This window comes from Geotrypetes seraphini, chromosome 2, assembly GCF_902459505.1.
Source record: "Geotrypetes seraphini chromosome 2, aGeoSer1.1, whole genome shotgun sequence".
In the NCBI taxonomy this organism is placed as follows: Eukaryota; Metazoa; Chordata; class Amphibia; order Gymnophiona; family Dermophiidae; genus Geotrypetes; species Geotrypetes seraphini.
Window position 1 is genome coordinate 472674412 of NC_047085.1, and position 21407 is coordinate 472695818.

At 49.7% G+C, this 21407-nt stretch overlaps 1 protein-coding gene across 2 annotated transcripts in view; it reads left to right on the plus strand.

The window, feature by feature from the left end:
• The first annotated feature begins 2717 nt into the window (after window positions 1-2717).
• RHEB (Ras homolog, mTORC1 binding) overlaps window positions 2718-21407 on the plus strand; it is a 90329-nt gene continuing 71639 nt past the window's right edge. Inside the window, exon 1 of one of the 2 annotated variants that reach the window (XM_033931685.1) lies at window positions 2718-3096. In XM_033931685.1, coding sequence (XP_033787576.1) covers window positions 3045-3096 — 52 coding nt within the window. In that variant the 5' untranslated portion in view covers window positions 2718-3044. Of the gene's footprint in view, window positions 3097-3494; window positions 3570-21407 lie in introns of those variants that run through there. The other variant, XM_033931686.1, reaches the window with a different exon arrangement.

Consider the following 21407-nt stretch of genomic DNA (forward strand, 5'->3'; position numbering starts at 1 on the left):
TATCCACAATGAATATGTATGAGATGGGTTTGCATGCACTGCCTCCTTGAGATGCAAATCTATCTCATGCATATTCATTGTGGATATCCTGAAAACCTGACCTGGCTCCGACTCTCGAGTACCGGAATTGCCTACCCCTGGTCTAGGGCTGCCACAGACTCCATGCTATGAATGCCTGTCTGCGACCTGGACTCCTCCCAGCTTGTGGAATCTAGTAAGGTAGGGCCATTGAGCCCAACTCCCCATTTTCTCAATCATCCTCAGATTGGACCTCTGGATCCTACAGATCTACCCTCTGCCGTAGAACCGAACCTTGCATAAGGGAACCCCCGTGAGCCAGCACCTGGTAAATTCTAGATGCTGATGCTCCTTCTGTCTGATAAGCTTCAAACAAACTCACAAATTCAAAGCCCTGCACTGGATCTCTGCAGGGACACATTCTGTCTTGGGTTCAGAGGCATCTGTGGGCTTGCATTTCACCGACAACACTGAGTCGCTCTCAAGCACTGGAAGGGTTTTCTGACCCATCAACTGAGCTGACTGCAACTACAGCCCTTTGGAGAGACCAGAGGGGGGCTAAGCTCAGGTTTCCCAGCCCCCTCATGGATGCTCCTCCTCTGACCATCCATCAAAAATTTGGCATGATATAAGGGCAAAACAGTCTGAGGAGTTTATTTCTATCGATTTTGAGTCAAATCGAGTTGTCTTTGAGGCAAATAGAGATGGATTGAAAAATCCAAGATGGCCATCGCAATCAAGTTTCAAGTTTATTTTTGATTTGTTGGATCGCTTATTTAATTTACTAAGCGATTTACAAATAATAATGTAAATAACAGGTTAGTTAAAATTTAATACATTGTTAAAAATAAAATCATACAGACTAACGGACACATAAGGAAAGAAAGGGTAAAACTACAATTGTATAAAAAAAAAAAATTAAAGGTAAAAAAAACATGAGGTAAGGGAAAGAGAAGAGAAAAAATAAGTTAGAGAAGAATTAGGAAAATTAATTTCATACATTGCTGCAAAAAAAGGCCCAGGCGAGCAAAATCAAAAGACAAAAAAAATGCAGACAAGGGATTTTTAGAGGTGGGAGACCTAAATCCTGATCCCCAGAAGCCCCAAAAAGTCAACATAGAAAGATGATGACAGATAAAGGCCAAATGGCTCATCCGGTCTGCCCATCCACAGCAAATTTTCAGACCCTCTCCTGATGTCTCCCATAGCCAGTAATAAACTGTACTTACAATCCTGTCAGGTACCTGCATGTATCAGTTTCACACAGTAGCTGAGCTCTGGAGAATATTTTCTGCCTTAGACAAGCATGCAGATCTTCCAGAAGCTTGTTCTTCAGGCTGCCTTTGGTTCCAAGAGCCTGAAGCCCTCAACCCCACTAGCTCTAGATGTGTCTTTGGAAGGGTGATGCAGCCAGCACCCACAAATCCCTGAGGACCGATACAGGGGCCGTCAGCCTGTGCTTAAATGCCTTACTAAGCAGGGGTGAGCTATGCTTGCAGGGGACCAAACCCCAAGCTTTCCAAAATATTAGTGCAGGCCAACTAGGTAGGTGCTGAAAAAGAATAGTTGCCCCCCCCCTCCAAGCTACAGATCTCAGAGTACAGAATTTGTATATTTTCCCAGGCAGAGATACCCCCCTTAGGAATACTGGGGGCCTTTTGAGCACCAGAAAGCCCCCCCCCCCCCCCGATTCAGGTAAGAAATCAGATGCAGTGCAGAAGAAAAGACACCTTTACAGCCCACTTTCAGAAGGAAGAACTGAGGGAGAAGAGTACTGCCCAGTGACAATCTGATGCCTTCTGCAAGTTTCCTGGGATTAGGAGGATAAAACCTATAGTCCACAGACTACTGTATCCTTTGCACTAGAAATTATTCTTAAGTTACAGCTCACTTAAGCCCTCCATTTTAGGATCTAGGAATTGAAAAAGAAAACAGAACAGAACACGCTTGCAGGGACAGGGTGATCTGTTACACTTCATAGACATCTATTACCCTAATGAAGATGGACTATTGATTCATCTTGTAACCAAAGAAAGAAGTGAGATGAACTGGGTCCCAAAAACTGTATTTGGCATCTTGGAAGAAAATATTACAACTGCAAGGGAATTAAAGTAAGTAAGTTGCTCCCAGAGCAATAACACCAGGTATTAAAAGAAGGAATTGTTTCCTCCTTTTCTGAGTGTCTTAAAAAAAAAATAAAAAAGAGGAAGTAAGAACATTTTAGTATTCTTAAACAGCTCCTATCGATTTTAAAAATATTTTTGAAGTATTCATTCTCTGAGTTGCTTTCCAAAGTTATCATTAGTTCTACAGTTTGACTTTCCAAGTGAGCAGAATCCAGAGAAGATTCTAAAGTGTACAATGTACTCTTAAGCAGTTTATATGATTCTTCTGATAATTGATAAATAAAATTTGCCATAAACACAACACTACGTAACGGTAAGTTCTACCGGCTCGAGACCCAGCTCTGCTCCGAACGAAGTCTTTGCTGCGTCCACACCAATTACGTTGTCATAACATTTTGACCAATCAACGTGTAGATACTGTAGCTTCGCAGGCAACTGTCAAACCATTCGTCCAATCCAGAATAGAAAGTCTCCGCCCCTTTCTTCCTCACTTCCATTTTCTCCCAGACGAACCAATCACTGACTAGCAAAAATTAATATTCAGTAGCCTCCAACTAGAATGACGCAGCGAGTTTTTAATTAGAGAGGAAAGGGAGGGGGGGGGAAACTTTAGTGAAAAAAACCCACCGCAACGTAGCCACGTAACCTGACGTTGACCTGCACTTCAAGAGAGCGTGTGTATGGGTGTTCTATTGAGGAGTAGAAGCCTAGTAGTGGTATACAGTCGTGATGGTGGTTCTCTTTGCCTTTTTACGTCGTTTGAACTATTAGGCGAGAGAATCCCACTACCCTCCTGCTCACCGGAAAGCTACTGTTGATGAAGTTTCGTTATTGAAGCGGGGGGAAAAACGACAAACCGTGAAGCAGTCAGACCGAGAAAAAGAGAGGCGCGAGAGGAAGATGCCGCAGCCGAAGTCCCGCAAGATCGCCATCCTGGGTTACCGATCAGTGGGTGAGTTGGGCGCCGCGTTTAGGGCTTGGCGGGGCGAGCGGTTGGGGGGGGGGGTGGTTTGCTGGTGTGACGTGTGGGCTTCGCGAGCGGCGGTTAGTGACGCAGTGGGCGCCCCTCAGGTCGCGAGCGTACGGGGTGCGGGACGCGCGAGCCGGGGGCACGGCTTAGGCCGGCCGGTGTGTGTAAGCTAGTGTGTTGAGTCAGTGCTGTCTTCCCTCACGTGTATGGCGGGACAGGCTTTTACCTCCTCGTCCTCCCCCCCCCCTCTAATTAGGGCCTGTCGTCTCCATTTTTAGCGTTCTGAGGCGTCCGCAGGTTGTCCGAGGACACGTAAGAGCTGCTTCAGCTCTTTTTTTTTTAATGTTGGCGTTTTGCGGCCCTGAGGCCGGCGAAGGAGAGTGTGGCGAGCCTTGGCGTGCACATGGTGGTAGTAGGCATCGGTGCGGCGCACCAACATATGGGAACACTAAGGGGTAATAGTTTGCTTTGCCAGTTTAGGGTGTTTAGCTTTCTTTTTAAATTGAGCTTCGAACGAGTCCGCGTAAAGAGTTGGCGGCGTATTTTCCGTTTTGTGGGGAGTTTACTTTCCTTAATGCCGGTTAATTATTGCCTCATATATATATATATATGATCTGTAACGGGCTCTGTGTGTGCTTAAGCACCTCCATTGTTGCGCAAACGATTTTACTGTGTCCAAGAGGCAGTTTGGGGGCTGTTCGGCATCCCCTCCCTTCCAATCATTTAGGAAGAGTTGGAGAAATCGCATTCTCGGGCTGAGGGGGGAAAACACCGAGGCGGACGTGCTTCGGGCCAGCAGTCGGGACTCGGCCCCAAAATTTCTAAAAGCCGGGCAGATTTGTGTATGCTTTGTAATCACTACAGATCCCAGTACTTCCGACGCGTGGGATGCACTGGTTGTCTGGGGGAATGTTCTCGCTTTTTTTTTTTTTTTTAACGTAGGTACATGTAACCATATATACAGTACTTTATAAGGTACTATGTTTGTTCAGGACAGTTGATTTAAGATAAGTTTGGTTGGTATGTTTAAAGTAACACCTTATGGTTAAGTTCAATCTTAACATGATCCAACGTAGTTATTAGCTGCTCTACAATAAAATTCAAAGGTGCTTTGAAAAACTGCTCGCTATGTAAATATTGCATCAAAACTGAGCAGAACTTGCATAATTGTCTGGTGGGTGGGGTTCCCCCCCCCCCCCAGGGTTAAGTTTTTAGGTGCTTGCAATGTTCTACTTTATCTGTAGAGTTAGTATATGATTTTCAAAATCCTACTTTCTTATGCAACAGGACTGGTAGTCTTGACTATTGGGTTTTAACCCCCCTAGTTGAGTGGATTGTGTAGAGCTGACTGTTTTTTATTTCTCTGGGATGAGCTCTCCCCCCCCCCCCTTTCTCAGTTTTACTATTTACAAGCTATGGAGTAGGGAGCCTGTCTACCCTGTTCAAGTTTAGTTTGTGTTTTTTTTGGGGGGGGAAGGGGGTATTATCCTGTCAAAGGCTTTCGGTTCTACAGAGAATCCCAGTCACCCTGGGGCATTTCTGACTGCAAGAAGATAGACTCTCAGGGCACATTCCTTGCATGCTTCTAATCTGAGATTTATGAGTGGCACTATGGTTAAATAGGTTCAAGGCGACTTACAGTACAATTTAGTGCAGTACAAGGATACTACAGGAGATGTATTACAACACAGAAGATGAACTAATACTGTGTAGCCAGTCTGCATCAGTTCTCAGAGTTCAGGCTCGGTACCCTTGGGAGCAGGCTTGCCCCAGGTTTGTCCACTGTGGACTTGAATAACTCACCCCAGGTTCTGTCTGCAGTGGGTCCGAGTGCAGACTGAGCAGGTCCTGTGACAGTTTATCCAGAATTGGACATCATGGGGGTCTGAGGGTCCAGTTCCACTTGGGGCAGTACGAAAAAACAAGCCATCTGTTGGACTGCAAGCTTGTTTGAGGCAGAAATCTCGGTGTCAGGTCAAAAGCGCACCGGGTCGTGGGGGGGAACCCCCCCTCCACTTTACTTAATAGAGATCGCGCTACGTTGTGGGGGGTTTGGGGGGTTGTAAACCCCCACATTTTACTGAAAACTTCACTTTTTCCCTGTTTTTAGGGAAAAAGTTAAGTTTACAGTAAAATGTGGAGGGTTAAAACCCCCCACAACGCCGGCGCGATCTCTATTAAGTAAACTTAATAGCAAAGGAGGGGGGTTAGTCTTAGTAGAAGTATAGGGATACAATCTCTCCAACCCCATGCCGGCTACAAAATAAATAAAGACTTTTCCTCTCTTTTAGGTCCTAGTTCACACTTGCTGTCTTAACATCAGCTCTGGCAGGATACACATTTCAAATCTGACATATTGTAATCACAAAATAGAAAATAAAAATTTTTCCACCTTTTGTTGCCTGGTCATTTAGTTTAATCACAGTTTCTCTTTCTGATTTTGTGTATCTTCCATTCTCTATCCAAGTGTCTGCTGTCCATTTTTTTTTTCTCCTCTTCTCTCTTGCTCCAGTCTCTGTCTCCAGCATATTGATTTTTCCCTTTCAACTTTTTTCCTTTTTTTTTCTTTTCTGCCTCTTAACCACTCAAATCTCATCCTTCTCCTTTTTAAATTTTCAACTACCTATCAATTTTCCATCTCCAGATCCAACTTCTCTCCCCCTATCTGCCTGCCTTCCTCCCCCCAGGTCCACCATTTCTCTTCCCAATGGTTATCCCTTCATGTATCTTTTTCCCTCTTTCTCCACACTACCCCAGGTCTAACCTCTCTCCCTTCATCTCGCTCTATTCACAGCTCAGCATGCCTTTTCCTCCAGTGCCGGTCCCTCCTCACAGCCCAGTGTGCCTTTTCCTCCGGCGCCGGTCCCTCTCTCCTCGCAGCCCAGCGTGCCTTTTCCTCCAGCACCGGTCCCTCTCTCCTCGCAGCCCAGCGTGCCTTTTCCTCCGGCGCCGGTCCCTCTCTCCTCACAGCCCAGCGTGCCTTTTCCTCCGGCGCTGGTCCCTCTCTCCTTGCAGCCCAGCGTGCCTTTTCCTCCGGCGCCGGTCCCTCTCTCCTCACAGCCCAGCGTGCCTTTTCCTCCGGCGCTGGTCCCTCTCTCCTTGCAGCCCAGCGTGCCTTTTCCTCCGGCGCCGGTCCCTCTCTCCTCGCAGCCCAGCGTGCCTTTTCCTCCGGCGCCGGTCCCTCTGTCCTCGCAGCCCAGCGTGCCTTTTCCTCCGGCGCCGGTCCCTCTCTCCTCGCAGCCCAGCGTGCCTTTTCCTCCGGCGCCGGTCCCTCTCTCCTCGCAGCCCAGCGTGCCTTTTCCTCCGGCGCCGGTCCCTCTCTCCTCGCAGCCCAGCGTGCCTTTTCCTTTGGCGCCGGTCCCTCTCTCCTCGCAGCCCAGCGTGCCTTTTCCTCCAGCGCCCGTCCGATGTTGCTGCCAAGCCAAGGAGTCTGCCAGCCTCTGATTCGGCAGTGTTGTACGTGGCTCCTCCTGCTTTTCACCTGCCATGGTCTGTCTCCAATGACGCACATCTTCCTGTTTCCACCTGGGTGGACCACGGTGGATGGAAGGCAGGAGGAGGAGCCACGGACAACACTTCTGAATTGCTGCCGAATCCAGCAGACTTTCTGGCGTGAAAGCAACGTCGGACTGGCACAGGAGGGAGGACACACTGGGCTGTGAGAAGGGGAAGTTCAAGAGCATTGCCACGGGTACATAAAAAGGCCAGACAGGCCAAATTCAGCCTGTGGGCCTTGTGTGTGGCACATGTGCCATAGATATTTTTATATGGCTTATCTATTTGTTCTAATAAAACCTTCATCTTTGACATCAACTCTCCACAAGTTTTTTGGTTGCATTTGTGGAGGGACCAGGGTCAATTTTCTTGTTTCGCGACCCTCATGCTACCAACAGCTCTAACCTGCTGTAAGTTTGCATGCTAAAAGGTGAGTGTTCCCTGCTATGCATTACACAAAGTACTCATTTTAATACTAATGAGCTCCTTTGTAATGCATTTGCATAGGATTCTTAGTGGCTGCTACCGTTGTCGGTAAAAGCTGCTGAGAACCCTTTTGTGCACTGGAGGCTGATCTAACTGATAAGCAAGATTCTTGTACACTAAGTTTAATGTAATACTGTATTCCTGAATATGTGGGTAGTCAACACCTTCTTGCAAGAACTCTTGTAGGGAGCTTCATTAGCATTTGTTTGCTCCGCCTCCCATCTATTTGGGCTGTCCTCCAATTCCTCGGTTGTCTTTCTACAAGTGAGATTAGTAGGATCTTGAGGTTTTTCTGCTCATTTTCTTTTCATTTAATCTTTTTTTGATAACCATTTGCAAGACTTTTTAGTGCTGCAGAGGATTCTCTTTTGGGGCAGCTCTGGCTGTGGGAGAGTGCAGACTCTTGAGGTCAAAGGTCTGCTTCCAAGGGACAGCCTATATGAGCAGCTCAGAATCTCGGGTAACGTTCCCTTGGGAGCAAGGCTTGCCTCAAGTTCATTCGCAGTGGGCTTGAACACAGACCAAGTGGCTCCATGGTGGTTTTTCCAGGATCATGGCAGACTACATTCCTCCCCCCCCTGTTTTGTGTGTGTGTGAATTGATGGGGGTTGAGGTCTCTGGCTGGTTCGTTGGGCCCGAGAGCCAATCAGAAGAGACGAGCAGTTCAGATTCCAGGCTTGTTGAGGCAGAAGTTCTCTCTGTAAGCTGTTTGCAGCTTTCACAGCAGCTCCCAGTTCACAGCATTGCACAGTGAGTAACAGGCTGACAGCTTGGAAACTAAAATGGGGGGAGGGGTTCATTAAAATTGTGTTTTTGTTTGTTTGGGGTTTTTTTTGGGGGGGGGGAGGGGGTTGAGGTTAGGTTTCACCCACTTCTAAAATTGCTAATTTTTATTCCTTAGCAACAGATTAATCCACAGACTAGTGGGGTAGCACACATCCCAGCAGGTGGTCCTCTTGGATGGAATGTCTCCTGCACCTTCAGTATCATCTATTTCCAGCAGGCAGATGGTCGCTATTTCACTAGCTCTTGGCTTTTGCTGTGCAATTCCAATTTTTATTCTTGAGGCTCCTGTTGAGTGTTTCTCTCTTCAGTGAGATAGGGGGGTCTGGCTGAGTGGTGCCAGCTTTAGAAATTATACCTGGCTCCATCAATTTCTGCCAAGGTTGGGTAAGGCAGGTTTCCCCTGAGGTAAATTTAGTTTTAATTTTATTGCCATCGAGTTGTGTGCTGTGCACAGCTCGGGGGCAAAAATGGCAGAAGTTGTGAAGAGTCGCGCTGTGGGAAGCGCTGAATACCATCGGGTTGTGTGCGGTTGGCTGCCCGGATGCTGTGGGGGATGAGGTCAACATGGCGCCGGACAAGTCACCTGTTTCCCTTGCAGCTGAAGCGCAGCCGCGGTGCCCACTTCAGTTCAGAGCAAGTCAACGAGTGGGGGAATTCAGATGGTCAGTGAGGTTTCCGTTACTGGGGGTAGTTACAGTGCAAGGCAGTGATGGCTGAGACACTGCAGATGCCATTTTCCTCAGTTTGTTATGCTTATGCACAAAGCTTTTTTTTGTTGCAGAGCTCTCAGCTTGCACATCAAGTGGAGATTAGTTTGGGCAATTTTTCTCAACTCCTTGTCAGTCGACCTCCGGTGAATTCTCAAGCAGCTATGAGTTGCAGAGTGATAACCATGGATGGAAGGGACCATCCATTGGACTCCAGCCTATCTCTTGCTCTCCCAGAATCTTTGGAGGAGGGGGAGGTTGCAGATTTGGAATTGGATGAAGCGCTAGATAGGGAAGTGGATGATCCCACAGCGCTACGCCTTTTCCGTAAGGAGGAATTATGTTTTCTTTCTAAGGCATTGCAAAGATTAAATATTTCTCAGGTTGATCCACAGGTAGCAAGGTTGGCTAACCCTCTTACGGTGGGCACAAGAAAATCACCTAAGATGTTTCCAGTCCATGAAGCCATGCGGGAGCTTATTTCTGCTCAATGGGACGCCCCGGAGGCGGGCCTTCGGGTGGCAAAGGCAATGCGGCAATTGTACCCAGTGGCACAGGAGGAGCTGGAGAAATTTAAGCTCCCAAGGATAGATGCATTGGTGGCTGCAGTTACCAAAAAGATCACATTTGCAGGTTGAGGGAGGTGTAGCACTGAAAGACACCCAGGATAGGAAATTCCTTTGAAGTAATGGCATTTACATTGCAGGCAGCCCTATGCAGTTCCTATGCAGCATGGGTATGTCTGCAATGGGCGCAACTAATGGTGGATATGATGATGGAGTCAGGGATGCCTGTTCATCTGAATTTGCAGATATGGAAATGGGCTTAGCATATTTGGACACCTTATATGATATTATTCATACTTCTGCAAAACAAATGTCTTTCTATAGTTTCCCGCAGATCATTGTGGCTCCGCCATTGGGTGGCGGATGCGACTTCCAAACTCCGGCTCATGCAGCTCCCTTTTAAGGGTCATCTGTTTGGTGAGGATTTGGACAAGTTGGCGAAAGATTTCATTGATTCCAAAACTCAGAGATTGCCGGAAGATAAGCCTAAAGGACCTTTGAAGGCTTTGTCTTCTCGGCCCCGTTTCCAGGATGTCAAGCGGTATAGACCTGGAAAGCCATCCTTCACTCCCACTTACAGTTTGTCCTTCCAGGCCTAGGTTTCTGCAGAAGAATTCCTTTTGTCCTGCAAAACCCCCGGCCGCTCAACCAGCCCATACCCCAGCCTTATTTAATTCTCAATGACGGGGTTTTGGCTCCCTCTGCCGTGCCCATAGGGGGACAGCTGTGTTCCTTCTGGCAGAGTGGGCCAAGATAACGTCTGATCAGTGGGTATTGGACATTATTTGAGAAGGTTACAAATTAGAATCTGCGATGGGAGAGGAAAATTCTTTCTTGATGTCTCCGTGCACGGGGGCTGCCAAGAGGGAATCAGTGTGAGACACCCTTCAAGTTCTTCTGGAACTTGGGGCAGTGGTTCCAGTTCCTCCGGAACAAAGGGGCTAAGGAAGATATTCCATTTACTTCATAGTGCCCAAGAAGGGGGGGGGGATCAGTCAGACTGGTGCTGGATCTCAAAAGGGTCAATCAGTTTCTCAATGTCCAACATTTCCGCATGGAATGTAAAATCTTTTACTGCAGTGGTACAACTGGAGGAGTTCCTTGCAGAGCTCGATCTGAAAGAAGCCTACTTACGATCTTAAAGCCTACTTACATATTCCCATAAGGCCACCATATCAGCGGTATCTTTGCTTTCTCCATCCTTGGGCAGCACTTTCAATTTTGTGTGATGTCATTTGGTCTAGCCATGGCTCCACGGATTTTTCAAAGGTGATGGTAGTAATGGCGGCATTTCTTCGCAAAGAGGGGATTCATTCAGGTATATTCTTACTTGGATGACTGGTTGATTTGGGCGTCTTCCAGAGAGGAGAGTTTGACAGTAACCCAAAGGGTGATGCTATCCCTTCAATCTTTGGGGTGGGTCATCAACTTTCCAAAGAGCTCTCTTATCCCCTCACAATCATTTGTACATCTGGGGGTGATATTTGACACCAAGGTGGGGAAGGTGTTTCTACCTAGGGACCGGTGCAACAAGTTACCCTCACCTGCGTACAGCGCTGGTAGCAATAACCCCTTCAGAACATACTCCCTGAATGGTGAAAACTTAACAAGAACCATCGCAGAACAAGACCTGGATGTAATCATTAGTGAAGATATGAAAACTGCCAATCAGATGGAGAAAGCTTCAGCCAATCAGATGGAGAAATGCTAGGTTGCATCCGGAGAAGTTATATCAGCTGTAAGCCTGAAGTCATAATGCCGTTGTACAGGTCGATGGTGAGACCTCATCTGGAGGCTACATTATCAAAAGGATGTGAAGAGAATGGAGTCAGTTCAGCGTATAGCCACTAAGATGGCCTCAGGACTTAAGGATCTCCCATTGAAGAACGTCTAAGCAGGCTGCAGTTATATTCTCTCGAACGCAGAGAAAGGGGTGACATGATAGAGACATTCAAATATCTTACGGGCCGTATTGAGGTGGCGGAAGATATCTTCTTCCTTACAGGTCCCACGGCAACCAGAGGGCATCCGCTCAAACTCAAGGGTGGGAGATTTCATGGTGACATCGGGAAATACTTCTTCACCGAAAGAGTGGTTGATCGATGGAATGGTCTTCCACGTCAGGTAGTTGAGGCCAGTAATGCACTCAACTTCAAGGGACGATGGGATAAACATGAAGGTTCGCTCCGGGGAAAAGCTTAAAAAGAGGGTTCTTGCTGAGGAATGGTTCTTGGAGTGGGTTCGCTCCGGGAAATTCTTAGAGGGAGGGTTCTTCGAGTGGGCAGACTTGTTGGGCCGACAGCCCTTTCCTGCCGTCATACTCTATGTTTCTATGTACTACTCGAAAGGGTCCAAAGAAGAGCGACTAAGATGGTTAAGGGATTGGAGAAGTTGCCGTACAGTGAAAGATTAGAGAAACTGAGTCTCTTCTCCCTTGAACGGAGGAGATTGAGAGGGGACATGATCGAAACATTCAAGGTACTGAAGGGGATAGACTTAGTAGATAAAGACAGGTTGTTCACCCTCTCCAAGGTAAGGAGAACGAGAGGGCACTCTCTAAAGTTGAAAAGGGATAGATTCCATACAAATGTAAGGAAGTTCTTCTTCACCCAGAGAGTGGTAGAAAACTGGAACGCTCTTCCAGAGTCTGTCATGGGAAGACACCCTCCAGGGATTCAAGACAAAGTTAGACAAGTTCCTGCTGAACAAGGACTTACGCTTTTAAGGCTAGTCTCAATTAGGGCGCTGGTCTTTGACCAGAGGGCCGCCGCATGAGCGGACTGCTGGACATGATGGACCACTGGTCTGACCCAGCAGCAGCAATTTTTGTGTTCTTATGCTGTTGCAAATCCACTGCTGTTTAAGGAAGGAAATATTATGTTCTTACATGTTAATTTTCTTTCCTTTAGACGCAGTAGATGAATCCAGAGCCCCGCCCTTTCTGGATATTTGCTGTCAATTACTGTTTAAGGAGTCTCAGAGGTTATGTTATAGTTGATAGTTGTATTCTGTTTTATTACCTTAGAAATTTGTTATGGGAAAGAAGATTTTTGCATACTGAGCATATTACTGGTTCCAGATGCTTTGCCAAGGAACAATACTGAAGGTGCAGGAGATGTTCCATCCAAGAGGACAACCTGTTAATAAGTTCTCTATTTCCACCTGCTGGTAGATGTGTGTTATCCCACTAGTCTCTCGATTGATCTGCTGCATTTAAAGGAAAGAAAATTAACAGGTAAGAACATAATTTTTCCTTCCCCAGTGTAGCTCCCCAGGCTATTTTTGGTGCTAGAATCACTGCTGTGGTGGCCATCTTGGCTTTCCTGATTTGAAAATAAAAGCCTTTATCCCAGGACAAGCAGGCATGATATTCTCACATGTGGGTGACGTCATCTACGGAGCCCCAGCGCGGACAGCTTTTCAAGCAAACTTCTTGCCCACTAGAGGGCGTATCCCCACCTCGTGGTCCTCAGTTCAGTCTTTTCCGCGGAGCCAGAAGCCCTGTGGAATTTGTGCTCTTCTTGTTTAGCCTTCTGACACCGCGGCTGAGTGTTTCCCTCTCGGTCGCTGTGCTTACTTTGTTTTTTTATTTATTTGTGTATCGGTTTTCGTCGAAAAAAAACACTTATTTTTCTTCCGTTCGGCTCCGGGGGCTCCCTGGAGCCGCGGCCGCGGGACCTCGTTCGTTCCCGGCCGAGTTTCGTGTCCATGTCCCGTCCCTTGATGGGTTTTAAAAAGTGCACCCGGTGCGTTCGTCTCCTTTCGATCACCGATCCTCACCGGTGGTGCTTACTTTGTCTGGGCCCTGAGCACCCGACCGACTCCTGTACTCGGTGCTCTACTTTTCAAACCAGGGCTCGTATGGCGGAGCTCTTTGCGGTGGACGCCGGGGCGGGGAAGGCCTCGACTTCGGCCCCGGCCTTGACCTCGGCCTCGTCTCCCTCGACCTCGCCCCGACAGTCCGCTTCGTCGAAGCCGGTCTCCTCGACCCCGAAGTCGACGAAGGGTAAGTCCTCACTTCCTTCTTCTCTTCCAGCCTCGAAGAAGCCATCCTCAGGCTCATCGACGGGGGCGGGTGGGTCGTCCTCGGCCCCGCCCCGAGCGTCGAAGTCGGGTGCCCCGCGGGAATACTCGAGACCGAGGTCGCCCTCGAAGGAGCACCCGCCGGCCCTGGATCTACCTGCCATGATGGCGGTGCCGGCCTTTCAGGACTTACTCCGTGCGCTCATTACCTCGGAGCTGTCCGGTGCCCTCGTGCACCTCCAGCCGCCTTTGGCGGCCCCGGCGGCCTCGGTCTCGGTACCCTCGACTTCGGCCCCCGGGACGGCTTCGGCCCCGGCCTTGCCCTTGACCTCGGCTGACCAGCCTGAGCGGAGTGTGCGGCCTCGGGACAAGGTGCGGAGGGTTCGGAGGATCTCCTCCTCTTCCTCCTTGTCGAGAACCTCCCGGGGCTCCTCGCCCTCGGGTCGGCCTCGGGTGAAGCGTCGGTCGAGGAAGCCCAAACGTCAGCGGGTCTCTCCTCGACGCCGCGGTCGCTCCTCGACGACCGGGGCCGAGACCCTTCGGGTCTCCGAGCTTCGCCTCGATAATCCGAGGCTTCTCCATTCCTCCGAGATTGAGTACTCGAGGGACTCTTTGCCTAGACAGAGGGGGGCGTGCCTCGGTCCCCCATACCCCGGGGACTTCCCGAAGGGGTTCCTCGGGGCATGGCCGGTCCCCGACCCCGTCGAGGTCGCTTGGTGCGGCCTCTTGGGGTTCGGGTTCGGGCACGGGGAAGGAACCTCGTTATTCTCGAAAGGCTTCCCCTTCCTTCTTGGCGATGAGGGCTTCTCGTTCTCCCTCGCCGCCTTCGAAGCCCTCCTCCTTTTCACGATTTGTGCTGGATATGGGGAGGGCTTTGGACCTTGATCTGGCGTCAGGGTCGCAATACACGAAGGAATTTTTGGAGGAGCAGGATTTGCCCTCTCCTCCCAGAGAGACTCCCCGGCTGCCTCTTAACAAGGTTCTACACCAGACCTTCCTGAGGAACTTGGACTCCCCTCTTACAGTCACAGCTGTTCCATCTAAGATGGAGTCTAAGTACCGCACAGTCCCATGTAAGGGCTTCGATAAAGCGCAGTTGTCTCACCAGTCGTTGCTGGTGGAGTCGGCGTTGAAGAAGTCCCAGCCTTCTCGGGTCTCTGCTGCGGTTCCCCCCGGGCGGGAGGGGCGGACCCTGGACAAGTTTGGTCGTTGCCTCTATTCCAACTCCACTCTGGATATAATCCTAAATGGGCTAAGGGGACCTGCAAAGGAAGTGGAAGTAGTGGGACCGTTGGGAAACAGCGATCATAATATGATCAAATTCAAGATGGAAGTAGGAATACTGAAAGGAAAGAGAACCATAGCGACAATTTTTAACTTCAGGAAGGGTAACTACGAAGCAATGAGGGGAATGGTAAAGAAGAAACTTAGGAACACTTCCCAAAAATGGCAGACGGTAGAACATGCCTGGTCCTTTTTCAAGGACACGGTGAGCGAGGCGCAAAATCTATATATCCCCAGATTCAGAAAAGGGTGCAACAAGAGTCGAATAAAAGACCCGGCGTGGATAACTAAAATAGTGAAGGAAGCGATAAGCAATAAGAAAAATTCATTCAGAAAATGGAAAAGGGACAAAACTGAGGTAAACTGGAGAGAGCACAGGAAGTATCAAAAAGAATGTCACCGTGTGGTTCGAAAAGCCAAAAGAGAGTATGAAGAGAGACTAGCCAGGGAAGCACGAAATTTCAAACCGTTCTTTAGATATGTTAAAGGGAAACAGCCGGCTAGGGAGGAGGTGGGACCACTGGATGACGGAGACAGGAAGGGAGTGGTGAAGGAAGAGAAAGAGGTCGCAGAAAGACTTAACATGTTCTTTTCATCTGTATTCACAAACGAAGACAAAAACAACATACCGGAACTTGAGCAATTCTTCAATGGAAATCAAGCAAAAAAGTTAACATCCATAGAAGTGAGCCTTGATGATGTGCGCAGACAGATAGAAAAACTAAAAACTGACAAATCCCCGGGTCCGGATGGAATCCATCCAAGGGTGCTGAAGGAACTAAAGGAGGAAATAGCGGTACTACTACAGCAAATTTGCAACCTATGTCTGAAAACAGGTGTGATTCCGGAGGATTGGAAGATAGCCAACGTTACGCCCATTTTTAAAAAGGGATCAAGAGGAGAACCGGGAAACTACAGACCGGTGAGTCTGACCTCTGTTCAAGGGAAAATGGCGGAAGCACTAATAAAAGAAAAAATTGATGAACATTTTGAAAAACACAAACTTCTGATAACCAGCCAACATGGTTTCTGCAGGGGGAGATCGTGTCTGACCAACTTATTGCACTTCTTCGAGGGAATTAACAAACAGATGGACAAAGGAGACCCCATAGACATCATATACCTAGATTTCCAGAAAGCCTTTGACAAGGTGCCTCATGAACGTCTACTCCGGAAACTGAAGAACCATGGGGTGGACGGAGACGTGCATAGATGGATCAGAAACTGGTTAGCGGGTAGGAAACAGAGGGTAGGGGTGAAGGGACACTACTCAGACTGGAGGAAGGTCACGAGTGGTGTTACGCAGGGCTCAGGGCTCGGGCCGCTGCTATTTAATATATTCATAAATGATCTAGAAACAGGAACAAAGAGTGAGATAATAAAATTTGCGGATGACACCAAACTATTTAGTGGAGCTCGGACAAAGGAGGACTGTGAAAAATTGCAAAGGGACTTGGACAAATTGGGGGAATGGGCAGAGAGATGGCAGATGAAGTTCAATGTTGAGAAATGTAAAGTATTGCATGTGGGAATCAGAAACCTGAGGCACAGCTATACGATGGGAGGGATGTTATTGAATGAGAGTACCCAAGAAAGGGACTTGGGGGTAATGGTGGACATGACAATGAAGCGCAGCGGCCGCCAAGAGAGCGAATAAAATGCTGGAGATAATCAAGAAGGGTATTACAACAAGAACGAAAGAAGTTATCCTGCCGCTGTACCGGGCAATGGTGCGTCCGCATCTTGAGTACTGCGTCCAGTATTGGTCACCATACCTTAAGAAGGATATGGTGTTACTCGAGAGAGTTCAGAGGAGAGCGACACGACTGATTAAGGGGATGGAAAGCCTTTCATACGCTGAGAGATTGGAGAAACTGGGTCTCTTTTCCCTGGAGAAGAGAAGACTTAGAGGGGATATGATAGAGACTTAAAAGATCATGAAGGGCATAGAGAGAGTAGAGAGGGACAGATTCTTCAAATTTTCAGAACATAAAAAAACAAGAGGGCATTCGGAAAAGTTGAAAGGGGACAGATTCAAAATGAATGCTAGGAAGTTCTTCTTTACCCAACGTGTGGTGGACACCTGGAATGCGCTTCCAGAGGACGTTATAGGGCAGCGAACGGTACTGGGGTTTAAGAAAGGATTGGACAATTTCCTGCTGGAAAAGGGGATAGAGGGGTATAGATAAAAGATTACTGCACAGGTCCTGGACCTGATGGGCCGCCGCGTGAGCGGACTGCTGGGCGCGATGGACCTCAGGTCTGATCCAGCGGAGGCATTTCTTATGTTCTTATGATGGCTGCCAGGGTCCTTAATTACGCATTCACCTTCTCATCCTATTTAAGGCAGATGGTGAAGGCGTTGCCCAGGTATTATGGGGTCATTCCGGATTCCCATAAAAAGGATTTTGGAGCCTTTATGGCCAATTTATCTCAGCTGCGGCTCTACCTCTTTCATGCAGTTTACGATGCCTTTGAGTTGGCCTCTCGCATATCCGCCTTTGCGGTGGCGATGCGCCGTCTCGCATGGCTTCGCACTTTGGATATGGACCCGAACTTGCAAGAACGTCTGGCCAATCTCCCCTGTGTTGGCTCCGAGTTGTTCGATGAGTCCTTGGAGGCGGCGACCAAACGCTTGTCCGAACATGAGCGCTCTATTGCCTCATTGGTCCGTCCTAAACCCCGGGCTCCACCGCAGAAGCCGTTTAGACCTCCTCCGCGGCGGTACCCGCAGAAGTCGACGCCGGCCTTCTCGAGGCCTCCGCCCCGGCGTCCCCCGCAGCAGGGCAGAGCGTCCCAACCAAAGCCTCAGGCGCAAGGAGCGTCTAAACCCGCTCCGTCTTTTTGACGTGATGCGCGGTTGGGGGCGGGCCCCCTCCGCACTGTCGAAGGACCCCCTTCCTATCGGGGGCCGATTGCAGGCCTTTCTTCCAGCCTGGGCCGAGATCACGTCGGACGCTTGGGTGCTCCGGATCATCTCCGAAGGTTACTCGCTAAACTTCTTAGCCAGTCCACCGGAACATCCGCCAGGGGCTTCTCTTGGCTGTCGAGACCAGCTTCCTCTTCTCCTGTCGGAAGCCAAGTCCTTGTTGAGCGTTCGGGCGGTGGAGCCTGTTCCCCCGAACCAAAGGGGACGGGGTTTTTACTCCCGGTACTTTTTGGTCCCGAAGAAGACAGGGGACTTGCGCCCAATTCTGGACCTCCGAGGGCTCAACAAGTTTCTTGTCCGGGAGAAGTTCCGCATGTTGTCCCTCCCAGTCCTGTACCCTCTGTTAGACTCGGGGGACTGGATGTGCTCCCTGGACCTGAAGGAAGCATATACTCATGTTTCGGTGCATCCCGCCTTCCGCAAGTTCTTACGGTTCCAGGTGGGGGAGTTGCACCTCCAGTATCGCGTCCTTCCCTTCGGGCTGGCCTCGTCTCCTCGGGTTTTCACAAAGTGTATGGTGGTGGTCGCGGCTGCCCTGAGATCTCAGGGGCTGCAGGTCTTCCCCTACCTGGACGATTGGCTGATCAAGGCTTCTTCCCGGGAGGGGGTTATCTCGGCTAGAGAATGACACGGGGAAAAAATCTGTCCCTGTCACCGCCCCGTCACCGGCCCACCATCCTCTGCACCGCCCCGTCACCGCCGTTCCCTTCACCGCACCGTCACCGCCATCCCTTTCACCGCCCCGTCACCGCCACTGCCATCCCATTCACCGCCCCGTCACCGTCCCCGCTGCATCCATATAAGCCTTAGTACTGTAATATTTAGCTTATTCCTTTCTTATAAATCAAAGTTCCTGCTGCTGAACTAGAGAAAGAGATGTTCAGCTGGCAGGGCTTTGTTTATAAATTTTTATCAACACAACTAATATACTATTTTATCCTAAAGCAAAAAATAAATAAATAAATATAATTTTTTTTTCTACCTTTGTTGTCTGGTTTCTGCTTTCCACATCTTCTCATTGAATTCCTTCCATCCACTGTGTGTCTTCTCTCTGCGTCTTCCATTTGCTGTTACTGTGCCTCTCCCTTAACCCCCCCCCCCAATTGGTCTAGCACCCATCTTCTTCCCTCCTCTCCCGCATAGTCTGGCATCTGTCTTCTTCCCACTCTGTCTTCCACATTTCCCTTGGGGGGTCTGTTCCTCTCCACCCTCCTTCAATGTCTGTTCTATTCCTTTCCACCACCACCCTTCCCTCCCTCCTTTACCATCTGTTCCTTTCTACTACCCTTCAGCTCCTCTCGCGTGGCCTATCTACCTTCCTTCCTCTTATTTTCATGGCACGTTACAATGTAATTTGTGCAAGCCACTGGAGCCTGCAAGCTCGGTCCCTGTCCCATCCCCACAAACCATCTCGCTTCTGTGCTCCTATTTTCTCCATTTCTAATATCTCCCCTATGTATCTGTCATTGCCCCCCCTGTGTCCATATACCATCCCCATGGCATGTCCCCTTTATGTCTCTGTCCCTATGCCCCATGCACATAATTTCCCCTCTTTCTGTTACCTTCCTGTGTCCAGATTTCCCCTATCTTCCTCTTCCATACCAGTGTGTCTCTTCTTTTCAACCCCATCTAGCTTTTTTCCCTCTTTCTTCCCCCCCCCCCCCTGCTTTTAGCATCTGGCTCACCTGCCTATCCTTCCCTTTCTTTCCTGCTGTGGATTTTTCTTCCGTTTTCATCCCCTTGGCCCAGAATCCTTTTTCCTTTCACTCCCTCCTTCCAATTTGAGCCGGGAACACTAGCGATCGCACGGTCCCCGCGGCCACTACCTGCCTGCCCGGTCGATCCTGGTGTTTGGCCGGCTCTCTCCCTTCTCCTCATCTTGGTTTGTGGGTTTTCTTTTTCGGCAACCTGCGCGCTTTCCCAGGGAGCCGCACACGCGCGGCTGCTCAGTGTTCGATCTTCTGCTCTGCTGCAACTTCCTGTTTCCGGTTGCGTCAGAGCAGAAGATCGAGGCTGAGCAGCGGCAGGTGTGCGCGGCTCTCTGGTAGCGTGCAGGTCGCCGAGGAGGAGGATCTGCGGACTGGGGTGAGGAGAGGGGAGAGAGCTGGCTGGACACTGGAATCGATTGGGCGGGCGGGTGTGAGCTGCGGGGACCGCGCGATCCTTCATGCCTCACTGCGGGGGGACAAGACCATTCACCGCCCCGCGGGCGGTGAATGGCCTTGTCCCCGTTGCCGCAGCGACTGCTAGTTTTCTTCCCCGTTTTCGGCGGGTGACCCGCGGCTAAAATGCGGCGGCCGCGGGTAAACCGCCACCGTGTCATTCTCTAATCTCAGCGACCCGACAGACTATCATTTTTCTTCAACGTCTGGGGTTCGAGGTAAATTTTCCCAAATCGCAGCTGTGCCCAGCTCAATCCCTTCAGTTTATCGGGGCCGTGCTGGACACGGTTCGCCTTCGTGCGTTTCGTCCCTCGTCGAGACTGGAGGCTCTGCTTCGCCTGGCCCGTCAGATTTTGCTGCAGCGCTCCGTTTCTGCACACAGGCTGATGATTCTCCTTGGCCACATGGCTTCGACAGTTCATGTCACGCCGTTTGCATCTGAGACTCCCTCAGTGGACCTTGGCCTCCCAGTGGCGTCAGGATCGAGACCCGCTCTCCCTTCCTGTAACGGTGACTCCTTCCTTGAGTTGATCGCTCCGTTGGTGGACCAACTCTTCCAATCTTTCCGGGGGTTTGCTCTTTCTCGTCCCTCCACATCGCAAGGTCCTGACCACGGACTCTTCGGAGTACGCGTGGGGAGCTCACCTCGACAGTCTGCGGACTCAAGCGCTATGGTCGGCGGAGGACCGTCTTTGTCACATCAATGTGTTGGAGCTTCGTGCCATTTTTCTGGCAGCTCGAGCGTTCGGTCATCTGCTGCAAAATCAGGTGGTCCTGGTACGGACGGACAACCAAGTGGCAATGTATTATGTCAACAAGCAAGGGGGGACGGGCTCTTGGTCCCTGTGCAGGAAAGCTTTGCGCCTTTGGGAATGGGCGACCTCCCAGAACATCTTCCTGCGGGCGGTTTACATTCAGGGAGAGAAGAATTGTCTGGCCGACAAACTCAGTCGTCTTCTCCAGCCGCACGAGTGGTCGCTAAACTCCCGAGTCCTGCGCGAGGTCTTCGACCGCTGGGGGACTCCTCAAGTGGATCTGTTTGCCTCCCCGGAGACTCGCAAACTGCCCCTCTATTGTTCACGGATTTACTCCCAGGACCGTCTCGAGGCAGATGCCTTCCTTCTCGACTGGGGAGGGAGATTCCTTTATGCGTTTCCTCCTTTTCCTCTGATCTTGAGGACGTTGGTTCACCTCAAGTCATCCAGAGCCACTATGATTCTCATCGCGCCTCGTTGGCCTCGTCAGCACTGGTTCTCCCTGCTCCTTCAACTCAGTGCCAGGGAGCCTCTACTTCTGCCTGTGTTTCCCTCTCTGCTGTCTCAGAGTCGGGGTTCGCTGTTGCATCCCAATCTTCAGTCATTACATCTGACGGCTTGGTTCCTTTCCCCCTGACTTCGGCGGTCAGGGAGGTGTTGGAAACCTCGCGCAAGGCCTCGACTCGGCTTTGTTATTCCCAGAAGTGGACCAGATTTTCATCCTGGTGTACCTCGCACCATCTGGATCAGAGTTTGGTTCCGGTGTCCTCGGTTCTGGAATATTTGTTGCATTTGTCCAAGTCTGGGCTGAAGACGACTTCCATCCGGGTACATCTCAGTGCTATTGCTGCTTTCCATCGGCATCTAGAGGGACGTTCTCTCTTCATCCTCTGGTGGTTCGTTTCATGAGGGGTTTAGTTAATGTTAATCCTCCTCTGAAACCTCCTCCTGTGGTTTGGGATCTTAATGTGGTCTTGGCTCAAGTTTCAAGTTTATTATAAAATTTGATTAATCGCCTATTCAAAGTTCTAGGCGATGTACATCAGTAATTACAAAATTATATAAATTTATAGTAATTTAACATATGTTAAAGTATCCGA